Source organism: Megascapheus bottae, chromosome 21 (assembly GCF_031878675.1).
Source record: "Megascapheus bottae isolate mThoBot1 chromosome 21, mThoBot2.hap1, whole genome shotgun sequence".
Taxonomy (NCBI): domain Eukaryota; kingdom Metazoa; phylum Chordata; class Mammalia; order Rodentia; family Geomyidae; genus Megascapheus; species Megascapheus bottae.
Genome location: NC_143529.1, coordinates 14,184,217 through 14,204,349, shown reverse-complemented (window position 1 = coordinate 14,204,349; position 20,133 = coordinate 14,184,217). Strand labels below are relative to the sequence as shown.

The window sequence follows — 20,133 nt, the reverse complement described above, 5'->3', positions numbered from 1 at the left end:
GCTTGAACGCTGGGTCTGGGCTCTGTTCTTGAGCTCTTTTGCTCAAGGCTAGAGTTAAGCCACTGTGAGCCACAGCACGACTTCCAGTTTTCTAGTGGTTAATTTCAGAAAAGAATTTTCTAATCTCCTGCTTGGGCTGAGCCTATATTCCTCAGATCTCAGCCTCCTGAGTAGTTAGGATTACGGATGTGAACCACCAACATTTCGCTCAATAATTTTAGGTAGAAAATATTAGGCTCTTCAGTAAATTATGTGCCCACAGCTTTTTGAAAAGTTAGCCTTTTGTAATAAGCATAAATGCATACACACACACACACACACACACACACACACAGAGAAAGAGAGAGAGAGAGAGAGAGAGAGAGAAGCAGAATAAGAGAGATATTTAAATTTTTTATGCTATTTTTTAAAATGACCACCACTGTCCCCCAAACTAAATGTTAAAACTCTTATATATAGACAATAATTGACCTTGTTATGGAAAAGATGACATTTTTTAAATGTATTTCCTCAGCCTCCAGTCAAAATACAGGCAAATAAATTTGAATGTCACAATAAAATTAAGGAGAAAAGCAGGGAAAACAGAACTTGGTGGCAAATTCCAATTAACTTGGAAAAGATTTAGTCTAAAAGTAAAAATAAAAATGTAAAAGTAGTAGTCAGATCATCTGAGACATTTAGTCTCCTAGCAGAGTGGGATTAGTGAAGATATGACAGAGACAGAAAGGAGGAGACGTTAGGAGTCTGGTATGTACTACTTGGGTCAAAGTTGAAGGAAATGGTCACAGTCACCCCTTTTATTTTACAGTCTATCTTCATCATAAAAGCTGTTCCTTCCCATCCTTTGAAAATTTTAGGAGGCAGAAGAAAAGTGGAGCAAATCTATGATATTGATTTTCTACTATCCATTGACTAGAGTTCAAATTTAAAGTGGAAAATTATAGTCCCTGGGGGAGAAGAAACCTATCAATGAGAACTAATACTAAAAGCTCCAGAATTAGGGTTTTTATTGTTCACTGGTGATTTGTCTGCAATCAGAGATACAACCATTTTTTCTGGTCAATGTTCCCTTCAGCTTTCTCTTTCTTTATTTCTGAACTATGTAATATTTTAAGGGTTCTTCTGTTGGAAATATGATGCAGCTCTTAGTCATTCTCTGCTGAGATATTCCTATTTTTGATTTTCAGAACTATGAGGATTTTTTGATACTAAGAAAATCTCAAGAGAATATATAATAATTTGGATTAAACAAGCCCCTGAAAAATTCTAGGAGAAAAACTCTGGGAAAGTTCATTCAAGTTTACTTTTACATGTTCTGGTTTATAATATTGAATTGTAAACTTTGTTTTAGTAAAATAATATTTACCTCTGATTTTCTCTTACTTTCCCAAGCTTTTATGACTACTGGAGGAAATGAGGAGAGAGATGATGGCTCAGATACATTTGTAAATTCATGTTAGGGTGATGAGCTATCTTGGGTTGCTTAAAACTGAGGAGTTTCTAGCAGAGGAACTTTTAATGCTTTAACTGAGATGAGTTGATCACTGTGATTCAGACCAATGGACACATTGAGAAACCTTCTTTTTATAGTAACCAGACACTCTCTCTTTTAGCCCAAAGATCTCTATGCTAGTCAATTTTTTTTTTACACATAGTACAAGGAAATCCTTCATTCAAGAAGAGAAGTTACAAAACCAAAGCCAGATGTCAAGACACAGGACTATGGCATTTTGATAGTTTCATAGAAAATGTGAGTGCTCTAGTTATCTGAACAGGCTTAGTAAATCCATATCACTTTAATAATTATGCCTGGCACCAGTGATTCATGCTTATAATGCTAGCTACTTAGGAGACTAAAATCTGTAGGATAACAGTTTGAAGTGAGCATGAGAAGAAAAATTCTGGAGATTCCACCTTCAAAATAAATAGTAAAAAGCTGGGTTGGAGGTGTGGCTCATGTATAATATCAGCCTAGTAAGCAAGCTGAATGAGTATAAGTGAGGCCTTAAACTAAAACAACTTAGAAGCTATAAACTAGGTCCATGTTGAGAAAAGGTTTTGAGTCCTGGACTTTGGGTAGAATAAAAACACATCTGAGTGGCTACTATAGTAACTCACTATAGAACTCTGGGACTGGCACTTATTAGACAAGTGATATTTGTTGAGTAAATGAAAGAAGTTCTCAGGCAAAAAAGAGAGAGATTGGCTTTATCCATATCACAACATTACTGTTTGCTCCATAGTACTGAATAAATTATTTTAGAAAAGACTCGAGAATTTCCGTTTGTGAAGGGATATTGAAAATCCATTCACTAAAACAACATCTGAAAATGCTGCAGAGCTAGAGAAGGGCTAAAGGATACACATCTGAATTCTAACCACAATTATGGTCATAACCTCACAATTTAGCTCTTAAATCTAAATCCAACTTCCATTGCTAATAATTTCATATTTATAGGTCATCTTAATTAGACAGCGAGTTTAAGTAGGGGGATCATGTTGTATATATTTTTTTCTAGGTTTCCCAGGAGTAGTATTTAATAGATATTCCAGTAATGAACTGATTGGAAATTTTTTTGACACTTAATTTAGATGAATATTTATCCTTCTTACTTTTAAAGTACTTCAGGGAGGTCATGATACAGCCTGTTTGGAAACCTCATTCCAGTGCTTAAGAACCACTTTCCTTTTTTATATCCAGCCTCATTTTTACTGATAGAGATTTTGGCCCATTTTTTTTCTAGTCTTATTCTCAGTGGAAAAGGAGAACAGCTGCTTCTATTGCCAGTTAACATATCCTTCAACCTTTTCTTCAAACAGAAATTAAAAACAAATTAACTCCCAATATAGTTCACTCTTTTTTTGAATTTTTGAACCACTTCTACTGTTTCATTATTTTCAATACTACTGTCTAGAATGACTAAAGGGCACAACATATTAATATCCAAATAAGTCTACTCCAATTAGCACAATGCATAAGCCAGGCAGTCAATTAGCCAAAGTTTGTTAAAGGCTAAAGTCCTGACAAGCATATGAAAAGATGCCTTGGCTTAGAGGAATTTACTACCTCACTGAGGACATAAGGCGGAAATATAGAACTCCACTTACATGCCAAGCCAGCCACTGAGAAGTTCACAAGAAAAAAACAAGTCATTTAGAAAGATTTTTGATGGGAGATGGGTATGGAGGCTCGTGGCTCTGATCCTAGCTACTCAGTTGGCTGAGATTTGGAGGACAGCACTTCAAATCCAGCCTGAGCTAAAAAGTTTAATAAGAGATTCCCTGAGCCCCATCTCAACAGAAAAGGCTGGGCATGATAGTGATGCACAGGAAATATAAATAGGAAGATGGTGGTCTCAGCTGGCCCAAGTGCAAGACCCTATTTGAAAACAAAAGCATGAAAAGCTTGGGGCATTGCTCAAGTGGTAGAGTGCTGGATAGGCCCCAAATTCAAATGCCAGTACTGCTAAACAAAGGGAAAGAACTTTGGCCAGGAGTTTGGCCTAGTGGTAGAGTGCTTGCCTAGCATGAACAAAGACCCGGATTCGATTCCTTGGTACCATATACATAGAAAAAAGTCAGAAGTGGTGCTGAGGCTCAAGTGGTAGAGCTCTAGCCTTGAGAAAGTCCAAGGACAGTGCTCAGGCCCTGAGCTCAAGCCCAGGACTGGCAAAAAAAACAAAAACAAATAAAAACAAAGAACTTTGACAAGAGAGACATGCATGTCAAAGGATTCATAAATGAAATGGGGCTTCAGATGCACTTCTAAAGCCTGGCACAGTGCAAAAGAAGAGAAGAAAGACCATTCTATGAATGGATACCACAACCAAGGGTTTCACTAAGTTTCCTGTAAGATAACAGTGACTGGATTAATCTGGTTAGAGTGAATGGCTTGTAGAGGAAAAAGAGTTAAAAAATTAATAAGGACATTGGAGCAACAACAGAGAAGATATGGAATGTCAAATTAAAGAGTACAATTTAATGAGACATTGGCTCCTAAATGGAGGTCCCTGAAACCGGCTGCACTGTGATTGTGAAAAACTCCTGAGCCTCATACGAAGCTAAATGCAGTACAATTTTTGACCATGAAGTCAAACTCTTCCATTTTAGTGAGGTCTACAGATGCTTCCATGATTCCATCAGATTTGTTGAACTAATTGCTTCCTACTCATGAAGCATATTTCACTTAATTGCATTCATTCTCATAGCAACTCACCTATATTAAGTAAAACCTACTATTATTCTAATTCACTGGGGAAGAAATGGAGACGTAGAGTGGTTAAGTGGGTGTTGATGGTCAAAAAGATGCCAAGATGAGTTTTGAACCTAGGGAGAATGATTTCCGATCTGCTCTGCATCACTATTACTTTGCATTATGGTGTAGCATGTGTTTGTGACACATTTGACAGAGAAGACTAGCTACGCTAGGAAAAACTAGAATGAAGAGATGAAGTAGGCCAGTTATTTGGGAGGCTATTGCAACAATGGCATCTGAAATCACAAACTGAATTAGTGTGGTGGCAGTAGAAATGGACAAGAGACACAGATGTATGAGACAGAGCCATTTTGCAAACATCAATAGGGTGTTAGCTCATAGAAGGGTGGGGACTCGGAGGAGGAGGCAATTTAGATGTCATGAGATTCCTGGAAAAGCCTCAAACATAATTACAGATGTCAGGACAGGCTGGTGACTCTGTGGGGTAGATAGTGAATCTGATTTTAGACATGTTGAAGCCAGGGTTGCAGTGGTAGTTTTGTACAGAAATGAACTACTGATGGCTTGAAAAACAAAATTGGATTGTCTCTAAAAATCCTGATGGACATTATTTAACATGGTTGAGGTAATGATCCCAGATGTACAATCCAATAATATTTGTGTATCTCCTACCCACTTTTCCATTTGGGCATCTCTTTTCTGTTTTTAATTATTCTGGGAAGTCTTTTGCTGTAGTAACAATTACTGTTACTATGCTGGAGATCTGAGGCTCTTCACTTCATTATAAAGCAGCGCATGTTATTAAATTTCTATTTTGATGTTGACTTAAGACAGGAAAATCCAATAGATGGCAAAAATAAATATATTGTCTACAGGGTGTATGAAGAACAGGGATGATGAAGGCTGGTGTGTCTGTGTGCATTTTTAGATGCTAATACAATGGTAGCAGCAATCAGAAGGAGTCTTGGAGTCATTATTAGTTCAAAGTCCAGCTCTAGGCAGTCTGCCTCAAGTCTTAGAAACATCTACAAGTAGCCCCTGTTGGGTATATTCCGCTCTCATCCATCTTACAGATGGATGTTAGTAAACTGAAGTTCTCCAATAAAAGGTGCTTAATGAAAAGGTTTTATCCCCCGTAAGCAAATTATTAAATCTATACACATCATTATCTAATAGCAGTAAGTAAACACCCCACAAGGACATGACATTGTGCTATGCAGGGGACATGGCAAATGAGGCAAATAGAGTTTCACTGAGAACTTTCAAGTGTTTATAGACATGACTGAAACTGTTGTTAGTAGCTTTATTAGTTATTTAATATGGGTATGCAAATAGGTCCATTAGGAAATCCTTTACCTTTTATTAACCCAACATCTTAAATTATTATATTTCACCTTAAATGCTAATGAAGCTTATTTATGCGCATGTCCCTTCCATTACAGTGCCTGTGAAACATTCTCTTTAGCATATCAATTTCTTTGAGAGTTAAGCCATTGGACTTTTGTTCTGATCTGTTAACAAATCTAAACCTCATTATCCAGGAAAAGTAATGAGCTGAAGTAGTCTATTCTCCATCAGTGTTTTGTTTTTTTTTTAAATTCACATTTATGTAATAGGAGGTCATGTATGCATAAGAAAAGAAGTAACCCGTATTAAACAAATAAGTCCTTTGGCTGATAATCTGCAGGATTTTTTTTTCTTTTACTGTGATATGCCATCTTCCTGTTTTGGATAGTTCAAAACAAGAGCTAGAGAGTAACAAGATGACTAAGATAAGTGAGGAAGGCTACTAAAAGCTAATCAGACTTTAAAATGATTTTGAAAACAAGGTTTCCATACATTGCCCTGTTAAGTTCACATGAGCCCATCATCCCTCCAGGTACACATACTTGGAAAGATAGAAGGGTAAACAAAACATTCACGGAAATGCCTGACAGCTGAAAAAAAAATTACTAAAGTGATATTCCAAACCAAGACTGTATGCTGGACATCCCAGCAACTCATTTGTCTCTGCACTCAGCCCAGCAGATGAGGAGCCCATCTGTCTCTGGGTCCTCTTTTAGTTAAGAAATAAATGCTGCCCAAATAATCTGAAATGTGTTTCATCCAAACTTAATTTACACTTGACTTTCCCCTATTTCTTGCATATATCTCCACCACTTTTATGGTTTGTTCTGTTCACACAGTACTCTCTCACACTTTACATTCCCATGTTCATAATCTATCCACATTACGGTGCTAATTTTCCTCTCTGGTGCTTAGCTGAAAACCAACGATGCTATGTTGTATAATATGTAAATATATAAATATGATCGGCTATCACACCACTGGGTTTAATGGCAGTCAATATCAGTATATTACACTCTCTACTTTGCAATTCCATTATAGGCTCAGTACTGTTGGTCATAAAAAGCAGCTTTCCAAATCCTGGCCTGTGATCATTGTAATAATGAAAAAAGGGTCATTGCTCTCTTGCACTCGAATAAAACATTAAAGTTGCTAGGGCACTTAGCTCTAAAGAAAATTGGCAAATTAACAAAACAAAAGGCAAGATATTTATGGCTGGTATTGTGGAAGACAAAGTAAATAATTTAAGATAAACTAAAGAGAAATTTCAGTTACAAAAAAAAAAAATCCCAGAAACTGAACACAACTAAATCCTGATGGACTCTTACTATTTCTTTACTTCTGTAGTTAGATCATCCAGGAGAAGGATGGATGTCTAGACCTGTGGTGTAGTAGCCTTTGACATGCAAATTTGTTTTTTTTCCACAGTCTTCTATTTTTCACAAGTTCAATATATGCAGCCATTTTACTCTGAACTGCAAGGTTCTCTTTTCTATGGATTTCTACAACCAACTTATAGCTGAATGAAGAACTTTGACCTATTCTGGCTTTCCGTTTTCATCTGAAATTTCATTATTTCAAACTGGCCTGTACTTCATGAAACAAAGCACCCCACCTCTGGCTGGTTGGTGGCCTTTTGCTTGTGGGGAAATGACTGTTAAAATTTCATTATCCTGGCCACATTTGCTGGATGCCCCTTCATACTCATAAAGTTGAATGGATACCCAGACATTTACAAGCACTATCCGGAAAAGAGGTAATGACAGGGTAAGGCCACATTACCTTTATTGTGCATGAGACTTATAGCAGCCATTCTGGGATCAAGGTAAAGAGAACAAATGTATGACAGATGTCATGTTCCCTGGTGACTTAAGAATTTGGTCTCTATCTAACCTAATTTAAAAATCAAGTCAAAATGTATCTTTGTGAGTCATATATTACAGGACAACTTTGGGGCAGCCTGATGAAACAAGTATGAGCCATGCATTAGATGTATCCGATCTAAAACCTTTCCATATACTCTGGGCTGAAACAGATTAAAAAAAGGAAGTTGGGGGTGGGGTTAAAAAAAGACAAAACTAAAACCTTTTCTCTATTTCACTATTTTCCATTTGTATTCAGCAATTCCAAGCTGGTTACATTTAAAAAGGAATGACCCAGAGTGGGTAAAATACAAATGATCAAGTGATTTGAGCTATGTCATTTCTTCTTGCAGTGTATTATGCAAAATCACTCAAGGGAAAGGAAAAGTGGTTATGCCCATCTAGATACAAAATAACAATTAGAGGAAAACTAAAGCACTGAAGGCTTGTGAGCTCCAAATGTGTCTTCTTTGAGACAGCAGTGCTAAAATCTAGTGGTTTTGGCTGTCTGGAGAAGAGCCACAGAGAGAAAACTAGGAAGTTACCCCTATTGTTTCCTAAAAGAAGATATTCAAATGACTGACAGGTATATGAAAAAAAAACCCAGCAATACTAATTATTAGGGAAGTGTAAATCCAAACCTCAATGAACTATTGCTTCAAACTTATGAAAATGAATATTACCAAAAAGATAATAGAGAAGGCAGTGATAAAAATTTGGAGGGAAGAAACAAAAACCCTGGTACCCCATTGTAGAGAATGTAAATTAGTAAAACCATTACAGAAAATAGTTTGGAAGGTCTTTGAAACAATGCAATATCAAACCACCATCTTCAGCTATCCCACTCCGTGGTATGTGTCTGAAGGAAATGAGAAGATATCTGAGCTTCTGAATTGTTTGCAGCAATATTCATAATAGCCAACAACTGAGGATAACTTTTGTATCTAAATGATAATTGGATAAAGAAAACAGAATGCACATACTCTAATATTATTTGGTGCTGGTGGTTTATGCTTATAATCCTAGCTATTCATATGGCAGATATCTGGGGATCACTGTTCAAAACCAGACGAGGCAGGAAAAATCTTGGGACTATTTCTAATTAACCACCAAAAAGCTGGAAATGGAGCTGTGGCTCAAGTGATAGATGGGTAGTTTGAATTTAAAAGCTGGTGGGCAGTGTTTGGGCCCTGCATTCAAGCACCTAGAATGGCACAAAAAAAGAAAAAAAAGGAGGCAATCTTGGCATTTGTGAACACATGGATAAATCTGGAAGAGAGTATGCTGTGACATAAAGGTTCAGAAAGACAATAACCCTATGTATTTGTATGAAATCATGGAACTCATAGAAATAGAATAAAATGGTTATTACCACCAGGCATTGGTGGCTCATGCCTTTAATGCTAGATACACAGAAGCTGAGGTTTGAGTATCTCAATCTGAAGATAGTCTTGGCAAAAACATACATGAGGCTCTCATCTCCAATTAATGACCAAAAAAAAAAAAAAACCAAAAAAACAAAAAACTGGAAGGAAAAATGTGGCTCAAGGGAGTCACACTAGCCTTGAGTGAAGAAGTTCAGTTCTGAGGCTCTGAGTTCAAGTTCTGGCACTACAAAATGATTATTACTAAAGGCAAGGATGAGAAAGGAAACTGTTGTTGATAATGTGTTAGAAACATGCTATTATGAGCTCAAGAGCTCTATTGTATACTATGGTACAACTACTTTACAACAAATATTGTAGAACTGAAAAGCACTAAGAGTAGATTTTAAGTCTTTACCATGTACACCAAAAAGAGAGTTCTGTGAGGTAAAATACATTAGTATGATTGTGCTATCTCACAATACATACATATGTCAAAGTAGCATGCTATATGCTAAATATATGAAATTTCTACATGCCAATCGAAAGAACAAGAAGTAATTTTTTTTAACCAAATCAGGTATTTTATAGATGTCTTTGTTATATAAACATTTTAACTTAAATGTTGCAGTATTGTGGCAGGTTGGGGTGGCTCAAGCCTGTAATCATAGCTTCTCCAGAGGCTAAGAATTTAGGTTCAAAGTCAGCCCGGAAAGGAAAATCCATGAGACCCTTATTTCCAATTAACTCCCAGAAAAATTAACTGAAGAAGTGTGCCGAGGCTCACAAGAGTGCAAGACAGACCAAAACAAAAGAACAAACAAAAAGCTCTGATGTTGGAGAGACTGTATTGTATCTAGTACTTGATGAGGAAACTTGAAGTCAGAGATTAGTGAAAGTCATACAGCATATACTGTATGGTTCAGCACTAATTTGATGGTGGTAATGGTTGTGTTGTCTGTGGTGATACCCAAGGGTTTATGAGAGTATATGTATGTACATCCTATGAAACAATTCAGGGCAGCATGTCTTTAGAGTTCCTCTGGTGTAAAGAAAATATATAATGTTTTAGAATAAAACAGGGAAAATTTAGAAGTAAAAAACTGATCCTTCATTTTCTTTAAAGTCCCTTTGTCTTTAGAGTTAAGGATTTAAAGCTTTATTCATGCTTTACTCTAAAGAAGTTGAAGCAGGGTCACTTCAAGGCATACTCAATAGCTGAGAGAGAGAAAAAAATAACAAAGAGCATCTACCTAATGGTCTAAGAGGAATGGAGTTGACACAAACATCAGTGAATCAAGCTCACCATTCGCACAGCCAACTGCTGTCTTTAGATTGTATACTTTGGCTATGAGAGAGCTTTATGCCCTAAACGCAGTTTTTTTCCTTTTGTGGTTTTTATAGCTTTATGTGAAGTTGGTTTAAAAATAACTTCCCATATTCATATGCTGCAAAAAGTGAAAAAAAAAAGAAGAAAGCAGGCATCAAGTAATTCACCTTTCATAGCACAGTGTGCTAAGTTCTGATAACGTATCTGCTGAAAATTCAGTGCAGCTTAGGCAGATGTACTGTGTTTGGCTGTTAGACAGTTGCTGGGGTGAGATGACACCAGCTTTTCTGCCTTACCTTCTTCATAGCACCTACTGCAATCTGAAATCATCTCAATTGTTTCAAGCTAATTGTTTCATCTCTCCACTTCACTGGAATGGAAATTCCAGGACAGGTGACCTGAATGGCTGGTTCTCTAGCCTCTAAATTGGCCATTGACTATCTCAAGGAGACAAGGCAGCCTTGTTTCTGTAAGCTCTGAGAATCCCTTCTGGTCTCAGGTAAACAAATCCATTTTTAAAAAGTGTCTCCACAAGATAGTTTGTTTTGCTTTTCATTGTATGAAAGAGTTCACAAAAACATCAACTTTATCTGTGATTTGCCCTTTGTTTATGAAGATGGGGATGTATGAAAGCAAAAACTTTCTTCCTCTACATCCAGTGCCTAGAACAGCCCCGATACAAAAAACATAACTTTAATAAACATGGTTGAACAAATGAAGGAATAATTCTGAGTGTGCTTAGTAATAAAGAGACATTCAGTAAGGGTTAATCATCAAATGACAGTGGGCAAACACACTTGATAAACAGAGATGTGTTCCCTTTGGCAGGGTTTACATGTTGTAATTCTGTCCAGAAGGCATACTCTGTTTCAGGGACTGATCTCATAAGAGGTGTAGAAAAGGAAAGAACTAGATGGGCCTGGTGACTCTAGCCTGTAATCCTAACTACTCAGGAGGCTGAGATCCGAGGATCAAGATTCAAAGCCAGCTCAGGCACAAAAGGACCTGAGACTCTTATCTCCAATTAACCTCTAGAAAATAGGAAGTAGGGCTTGGCTCAAGAGTAGGGCAGAGACTCAAAGGAACTTAGGCTCAATGGTTTCCCTCATTCGTCATAATCAGTAGAAACCTTGGGCTCTACTAGCAGAGATCTGCAATAGAGCAAAATCTTGATACATAAGGCCATATAGTATGAAGCTAATTGAAAGGACCTCCAGGATATTGAAACAAAAGCCATATAATGAATGATTGTTGTCCTTAATGTACTATGTTGTCTCTCATCTCCTTTGCTGTCCCTTGGTTATCTTATATTGTTATAGTATCTCACTTTGTTATCTGATATATTGAATTTATTTGTATTTGGTTATTTGAAATTTGATAGGGAAGGGGGGGAAACCAAGACGGGTGGGGGGTGTGTGTGGGGGAGGGTAATGGGTACCAAGACATGTGAAAGGGTATCAATGTATGTGAATTAATGCACCTTCTATCTGGCAAATATCATGTAACCCTTTTACTAATTACAATAAAAAAAAAAAGAGTAGGGCAGTAGCCTTGAGCTGAAGAATTCAGGGACAACTCCCAGGCCCAGGGGTAGGGTGGTAGCCTTGAGCTGAAGAGCTCTGGGACAGTGCCCAGGCAGAGTTCAAGCCCCATGCCCCCACCCCCACAAAAAGGGAAAGAACTTCAACTACTTCAAGCCTTTTCATGCACTGTCCAGATGATAGTTCAAGGCTTTTTCAGGCAGTCAGCTATACTGCGAAAAAGAGACAACAGCAGCTGCCACAGAGGAATGAAAACTCAAATCAGAATTTCATTTTAAGTCCATGAAAATCTTGGGAAAGATCTCTTGCTTTTCCACTCTAGACAACAGCATCATAGCCCAGGTATATTAGTCTTCCTTAACTACACGACATCTCTGGGCTGAGGAGATGCTTGGCAATGAACTTGTCCATTGAAACGTTTGAATTCTACCCACTGATTGCAAGAATCACAGACTACCTCTTGGACAGAACAGTGTTGTAAAAAGTGTGATGGCCAGAGAAGTCATACATGTAGTGGAAGTATTTAAACACCTTGACCTGAGATAGCTGTGTGGGCTCTGCTTTTCTCACTAGTTTCCTACTAGATATAAGCTGCTTTCAAAACTTTGTTTCCACCAATTACTGAGTTCAAAGATGCTGCATCCCTCCCACCCACCCAATTTTCCAGTGACCCCTATGGATGGAATAAGCCTGGCCTTGACAGATAACTGACTTTCCTGTCATGGTGGCAGGGAGGAACTGTGCCATCTTCAGGCCCTTAGGAACGGAGGGCACAGATGTAGAGTGCAGTGCTGAGTGCAAAGCTCAGTGCTAAGACTAAAGAACTGGCACAGTGTGTAGAAATCCTGTGATACTGGGCAACAGCTTTGTGGGTATAGAAAACCTGACATTTTTTTCTACATAAACTTTACCCTTTGCATTCTCAAAAAGCCAGTTCCAGAACACTTTTATTGGACACTGTCTCTCCTATGCTCCAACACATACCCATGTAAGACCTTGTTCAGATGTTACTGCTTGCCTGTTAGTGCTTTCTATCCCAAACAGAAGAACTTCACAGGAGGTGGTACTCTTTTTTTTTTTTTGCCAGTCCTGGGCTTGAACTCAGGGCCTGAGCCCTGTCCTTGGACTTTCTCAAGGCTAGAGCTCTATCACTTGAGCCTCAGCACCACTTCTAGCTTTTTTCTATGCATGTGGTACCAAGGTATTGAATCCAGGTCTTGGTGCATGTTAGGCAAGCACTCTACCATTATGCCAAACTCCAAGCCCCAGGAGGTGGTAATCTTTAGTGTCATTAGTTTTAAAATGACCAGTAACAGGAAAAGAGCTGTGTGCTGCCAGTTGCCATTTCATGATTTATAGCCAAAACTGAGCAATGGAATCCCAAACTGATTGGTAGCAAATCCACTAAACTTCTTTTTCAGTGACAGATAAGAGGCATACAAGAGAAACTTCCATAGTTGATAGGTTTTTCAGATGCACATTTTTTCTAGAACAATTTACAGCCTGTGGAAGAGCCACACTTGAATTATACCAGAAGATAATTTAAAGTCAGTTAATCATAACAATATTGGAACCTATAACATGCAGAAAGAGGAATAAAAGAGGACCTACACCCCCAAAACTTTGTTTCAGTAGGATCAGAAGGTTAGAGTAATAAACAAGTTCAACTGTACTTCTATATCCACATGGACATAAGTGGAACAGCTAATGCAAGAAGACAGGGTTGTTTAGAAGCAAACAGTGACTGCTACCCATCTCACACTTTATTGATCAATGGTTTGGTGAGACGAGAGGGAAAGAACTTAAGTTCTCACCTCTTCAGTCAAGTGCCAGTATGCATGTATAATTGTAGAATTTATACCAAAATCTCATCTTCAGGAGAGTGTCAGAGAAATGCAGAGTGGAAAAAAACAATGCATATTTAAAGCTACATCTTACTCTGAGGCCCTTATAGTAATCAACTCTTTTTTTTTTAAATAAGAAAGAAACCAAATCAACAGTATCTGAGCAACAGATGAGAATGAAAGCAGAATCTGTTGGCTAAGGGGAACAGCTTTTGTATTCTTTGTTGTTGCAAACCTGCATGTGGCAGCAACTCCAATATGCTCACAAAACTCTGATTCAAAAGGCTATGGAAAACAGTTGCTATTTTTGTGCCAAAGATAAAATCAAACACCGCCTTTCAGATCTTAATTTTGCTAAAAGCAGAGGAAGAAAACAAAACCCAAGGTGCTAGGTAGCTAAAGGATCCAGGAGCTGTGATTTCCATTATATGGAAAAACAGAACATTAGACAACAAAAGGAACGAGCCGGCCCTTTATTACTGGCAATGAAGTATATCAAATCATGTAAAATAGAAAATAAAATGGAGGTAGCTCTTAGTGATAATCACAGAAATGGAATATATGAATATCTAATAGATTTCATATTTTAAATGATTTTTATAGTTTTTTCCTTATTGCCTTAACAACATTTTCTATTATGAATTACCATGATATTGTAAAAGTAGTAATAATTATGATAATATCTGTATTAGTTCTTTATTGATACTATAAGAAAGTATGATAAACTTAGAATCATGAACATTCCAAATTCCTACATATAGGGAGGTGGCCATTGAGAATCCATTTCTTTCTTTTTCCCTCTTCTAGAGGCTGCCTGCAGCCTTTGCCTCTTGATATCTTTACACACAAAGTCAGCAGATTTGCATTTCACATCTCTTCCACCTTTATGGCCCACATGAGGCCCACTGAAAGAATTTAGAATAATCATCCTGTCTTCAAGTAGGCTGATCAATAATTGCAATTGCATCTGCAGTCTTAATTGTCCTTTTCCATGTAACATATACACAGATTAGGATGTGGACATAAACTTCTTTAGAAGGCCATTATTTTGTTTGCTATTGAAGGTGTATTGCTTTCCAAGCACAGCTCTAAGACCATTACATATAACTTAAGACATGGTTCTCACAATAATGCTAGGTTCTACTATTATTCTCATTTTTCAGGTGAAAAAAAACTGAGGCATGGGTGTTAAATCACCTACTTAGTGTTACCTACACACAAAGTAGCGGAGCTGTGATTGAACTAAAAAGTCCATAAGCAAAGCCTATCTTTGGAGCCACTCAGCAACATCTATGTATGTATGTATGTATGTATGTATGTATGTATGTATGTATGTACCTATCTATCTTTCATCTATCTATCTAACATCTATCTTTAATCTGCCCCTCTGTCTGTCTTCCAGTAACATGTTTTAAACTTTCATTGTTAAATTTGCTTACATTTGCTTGCTTGATTTGTGTTCTATCACTTGAGCCACGCCCATAGTCCCCCAGTAGCCTGTCATTTTCAAGACAAAATTCTCTTGTAAATATTGTTAAAATTATTATCAAGATGCTTAGGTAATTAGAAAATTATTTCGGCCAATGGTCATAGTCATTCAAAATAAGGATAAATTTAAATGTTAAGGAAAGGCAGAGTTTCTTACAGAGACTACCAGGAAAAAAAATTTCTTTTTGCAGATACTAAGCTGTAGTCATTGGAGGACATTATTTTGGTCTGAGTTCTCGCATTTGGTCACAACAGTCCGAATCAAGCCACAATGAAGTCACTTATGCTAGTTATCATATGAACTCAGAATTGGGCTTATTTTCCACTAAATAGAAGATTTCCTGCTGCCAAGTAAGAGATCCAGGTTCCTTTAGCGAACAGAATAAGGGACTCTCTGTTACTTTAACACTATTAGGAAACTAATTTTGAAATGACCAGTTAATCTACTTTTTGCTCTAATCTTTTCCATTTGCTTTCTTCAGATTTTTTCTTCTTGTAAGTACCACACCTTCTGCTCAATTCATCCAAGTGCCTTTCTGTTCTGTAGGTAGGATGCCATCAGCCCCAAAATGGATTTAGTAATATAAGGCTAATTTGATATTTAAAATTCAATTTGTGTACATTTTGTTCTTTGATCATCAGATGACTACTAGGATTGCAGGTGAACTAGGAAAACTACAGCAGGACCACAGCATGTCTTCTTACAACATGTTTAGGGCAAAGTTACTCTGAAGATTTTGAACAAGAGGACACTGGACTAGGATTCTATCCACACTGGAAATGAAAAGGAAGGCCCAGAGCTCTCAATATTATTTATGCATCCTAAATGTCAATTTGTACTTTATGAGGTCCTTTCTGAGGAGAGAAAGGGAGAGGGAGAGAGAGGGAGAAAGGGGAGAGACAGAGGAAAAGGAAGAAGAGGAGGAGGAGGCAAGTTACGATTTTCTGTTTCAAAATCTCAGCAGATCTCAAACTAAGAACAATTAATATCATATTCCACTTGGTGTTTTTATGAGAAATACCTTCTAAAATGTGCCACCTTGGCCTACCAACCACAATATCCTATCATTTACCTTTGGACCATGAAAGGGAAGTGTAGGGATGAAGCGATTTGATAGGAGAGGACAGAAGTATAGAAAGTATGGAAAGAGATACTTCTACCTTTCATTCCCAACAAAATAAGTGAGAGGTTTTACAAGCAAACAAAAACAGCAAATGACACACACACACACACACACACACACACACACACACACACGAAAATCTTGAAGCCATGAAAGATACTGTTAACCCTTAGATGGGGAGGGCCCAAACTAGAGTTCTAAGTGGGTGAGGCTGCTTAAATATCCCTGTGTTAGGGAAAGGATAGCTGCTGCTTTAAATGGCTTAGGGTGGTAACAGTTCACCTGATGCTACCAGATCAAGTAGATGCTGCTCCAGAATTTAGGTTAGGGCCAACTCAAACTGCCAGTGGCCAAGAAGTTTGCCAGATAGGTAGACAGACACTGAACATGGGCTTTCTGAGACCACAGGCTAAGAATAGTAGGTTACTATATTTCCTATATCAGCAACTGGTATAGCAAAGAACTTAAAAACTCATACAAATGGCCGCTGATAGCTGGAGTGTGGCAGACACATGGATTAGGTAAAACATTGTCCTGTTTAATGCTGTTCTTTTTTCTCTAGTTTCAGAGGGAGAAAAAATATATCCGGTGGAGTGTTGCCTCCAACCTCAGAGTAGGTACCACTTGAAGTTGAGTTCTAAGGGGCAGGTTTATTTTTTGTAGTATGAGAGATCAAACTCAGGGTGTCACACATGTTAGATAGATGTTCTACCACTGAGATACATCTCCATTGCTAGAAAAAATTTTGTTTCTATTGGATCAGTTGACTGAACCAAAGACAAAGACATCTTTTTTTTTTCCAGTCCTGGGTCTTGAACTCAGGACCTGAGCACTGTGTTTGGGTTCTCCTCAAGGCCAGCATTCTACCACTTGAGCCATAGTACCACTTCTGGCTTTTCTATATATGTGGTACTAAGGAATTGAACCCAGGTCTTTGTGCATCCTAGGCAAGTACTCTACCTCTAGGCCAACTAGAAGTTCTATTATCTAAATACCAAGATATCAGTATATTAATAAGACAGCTATCATCCGATACTGAGATATCAATATATTAATAAGACAGTTTCATTAAGGTGGTTTGAAATAACTGGATAAAAAGCATTTTTTTCTTCCTGTTCCTTGATGAGCTCTGCCTAGCTATGGAATCCAGTCAAAGTCTCCGTAGTAGAATGAGTATATTTTGAGAGATGGGAAAGGAATAATCAGGAGATAAAAGTCAAATATATGAAGTCTTTGTCTCCTGTGGAGATTCAGACTAGTGTCATCTGGACTTAAACCCAGTGACATCATTGCATGACAGTGTCTCTGTAAGGCAAAACTACAATGCTCAGAGGCCTGGGCCATTTGGACACTTGGAAACAGGTGTGCAGAGCAATGTGGTTCTCTAAATGTGAGACATGGTAGGGGAAATTTAGTGCAAAGGCCACTGTCATTGCAGAGTCCCTATTAAACATTGCTCTTTCACTGAGTACAGATTTTGAACTGTTTTCATATTATCACAAGCTTCAGGAGCTGCCTCTAAAGGCTTCCTTAGAAAAAGAACATGTACCTTTTCAAGGTGGATTTTTATGCGTTTAGACAAAGACAAGGGAAAGTGAATACTCTTCTCTGAATAGACACAAAGGGTGATTTCACCAGAAGAAACAAAAGGATAAACAAACCAAGAAGGCCTTGAAAGAAGGTCCTTACCTCAGCATGGCACCAAAACCCTTCTTCTTCATTTTCCTCTCTGGGTCTTCATTTTCCTCCTTCCGCTTTTTCTCCTTGGCTTTCATCTTGCCCTTTTCCTTTTTCTTCTCCTTCTCTTTTGGTTTTTTGACTTTTCTGGCTTTATTTTCCACATCCTCCAGCTCAGAGCTCCCCTGGGGGGCAGATTCACCATTCAGAGCTCCTTGGCCAGAGTGGGAGCTCTTATCTGAGAGACCGTCTGCACAGAATGAAATCAATATGTATGGTCAGGGCCACTCAACAGGAGCACAGAAAAAAGAATCAAAATGTAAAATACAGAAGAAAAAATAGAAGCACTCTAGTGCTGTACCCTTCTACAAGGCCACTTGTACCCTTTGAAGATATGACAGCTTACAACTGGTTACTTCAATACAGGCTGGAGGCTGGGAGAAGGTTCTATTGGTGGCTTAGCTGGGAGTTGCAAAGTCTTGACATGTGTTCACACATTGACCTCTGAAAGCTTGCTTGTTAGCCTTGATCAGCTCAGAAAACCCACATGGTAGGAAACACAGGGCAAGTTTCATTGGAGGAGAAGTTTTCGAGGAAAAATACAGCCCAAATGCTTCTACTCAAAGCAGTCAGTCCTCTGGTTAATGCTGCTTTTAATGACTCAAATAAGAATGTCAAGAAATGCATACTTAGTGTTCTCACCCTCAGGATAAATGACAGTTGGTCCTTGTACCAAAGTGAAGGAGAACATTTCTTAAGCGTTTGCACTGTAAAATAAATTGCACATTGTGTTCTCCAATTCCATGTTCATCAAGCCAAAGGGCAAAACATATCAGGAAAAAGAATTACTTTTAATATCAAAACTATAATTGTGATCCTTAAATCATTTTTCTCTGTTGGTAAGCCCACATTCTTGCCTGTGATTTGCAGATGATGAGGAGATGAAGGAACCACTTAAGGCAGCCTATCACCCTACCTGCTTCTAATTCCTCAGGTCCATCATAGGATTTGTCAATGGCTGCTCTGAAGCTCTCGTTGCAGCCTCGGCCTCGAACCATGTGAGGCCGGGGCCTGTGGAAGGGGAGGTCATTTTTCCTGACTTCTGCCACCGCAGTCTGTAGACTCTCCAAGGAGCTGGACTTTTTCAAACCCAAAGTTGGACCAAAATCTTTGCCTGGAGATTCTAGAAAACAAAAGGGAAAAGATACCCATCCCATAATGGGGCAGTGTGGTAAATGGAAATGTCTAGAAGTGGAGCTGTGGCTCAAGTGGTAGAGTACTAGCCTTGAACTGAAAAAGCTTAGGGACAGTGCTCAGGTCCTGAGTTCAAGAACAAGGACTGGCAATAAAAAGCGTTTGCTAACTCAATAGAAATTAGGGTTAAATGGCTAAACTCCTATTGAGCTTAGAGTTCTCCCTAAACGAAGAATGCATGTATAAAGATGTAATGACTGTATGTTGCCACTTTTTGTGACCTTGAGTCTTTGAGAAATCAAAATAATATTATTTCTCTGAACCTCAGTTGCTTTTTTTAAGTTGTGGTAAGGTTTAAGATAAGACTATTTAAATATAAAGGACATAGAGAGTTCTATGAATGTGATTATATGAAATACGGGCACATGCATATGTGAATTTGAAAGGTTGTCACTGTCTATAGAGATTCTATGCATGACAGCACACATGCATACACAGGGGCATGCACACACACTGACAGACACACAAATGCATAGAACATTTAATACAGAATGCTTCTTTTTCAGCTCCCATTCTAGGCACTTCTATACATTAAGCCTGCTGTGAATACCACGGTTGTTTATGTGACTTAGGAAGGAAGATGCTTAGACGTCAAGAAAAAATAACAATTGTAATTTTTGTGATGACATGCTTTTCCTTACTCCAACATTTAGTGAGTGCAATTTACTTATTCTGTAAGTACACGATGCAAAGTGTTAAAGAAAACCACCTTTCTTCCGGGCGCGGTGGCTCTCCCCTGTAATCCTAGCTATTCAAGAAGCTGAGATCTGAGGATCAAGGTTCAAAGCCAGCCTGGGCACAAAAGGACCTGAGACTCTTATCTCCAATTAACCTCTAGAAAATGGGAAGTGGGACTTGGCTCAAGGGTAGGGTGGTAGCTTTGAGCTGAAGAGCATCCAGTCCGAGTTCAAGCCCTATGACCCACAAAAAAAAAGAAAGGAAGAAAGAATGAAAGAAAGAAAGAAAGAAAGAAAAAAGAAAACAACCTTTCTATGTCCATGCTGTTATTTAAATATATTTCTACTTGGAATGTAGAAATGAGGTATTTAAAACATAATTATATAAAATTATAAGATACAAAAATAT

The 20,133-nt window shown here is 38.0% G+C and overlaps 1 protein-coding gene across 3 annotated transcripts in view; it reads right to left on the bottom strand.

The window, feature by feature from the left end:
• Positions 1-20,133, bottom strand: part of Pard3b (par-3 family cell polarity regulator beta) — a 963,936-nt gene that overhangs the window by 282,143 nt on the left and 661,660 nt on the right. For 2 of the 3 annotated variants that reach the window (XM_090354668.1, XM_090354669.1), the window contains exons 17-18: positions 18,770-18,976; positions 17,806-18,043 (exon numbers count right to left, since the gene is read on the bottom strand). In XM_090354668.1, coding sequence (XP_090210794.1) covers positions 17,806-18,043; positions 18,770-18,976 — 445 coding nt within the window. The remainder of the gene's footprint in view (positions 1-17,805; positions 18,044-18,769; positions 18,977-20,133) is intronic. The other variant, XM_090354671.1, reaches the window with a different exon arrangement.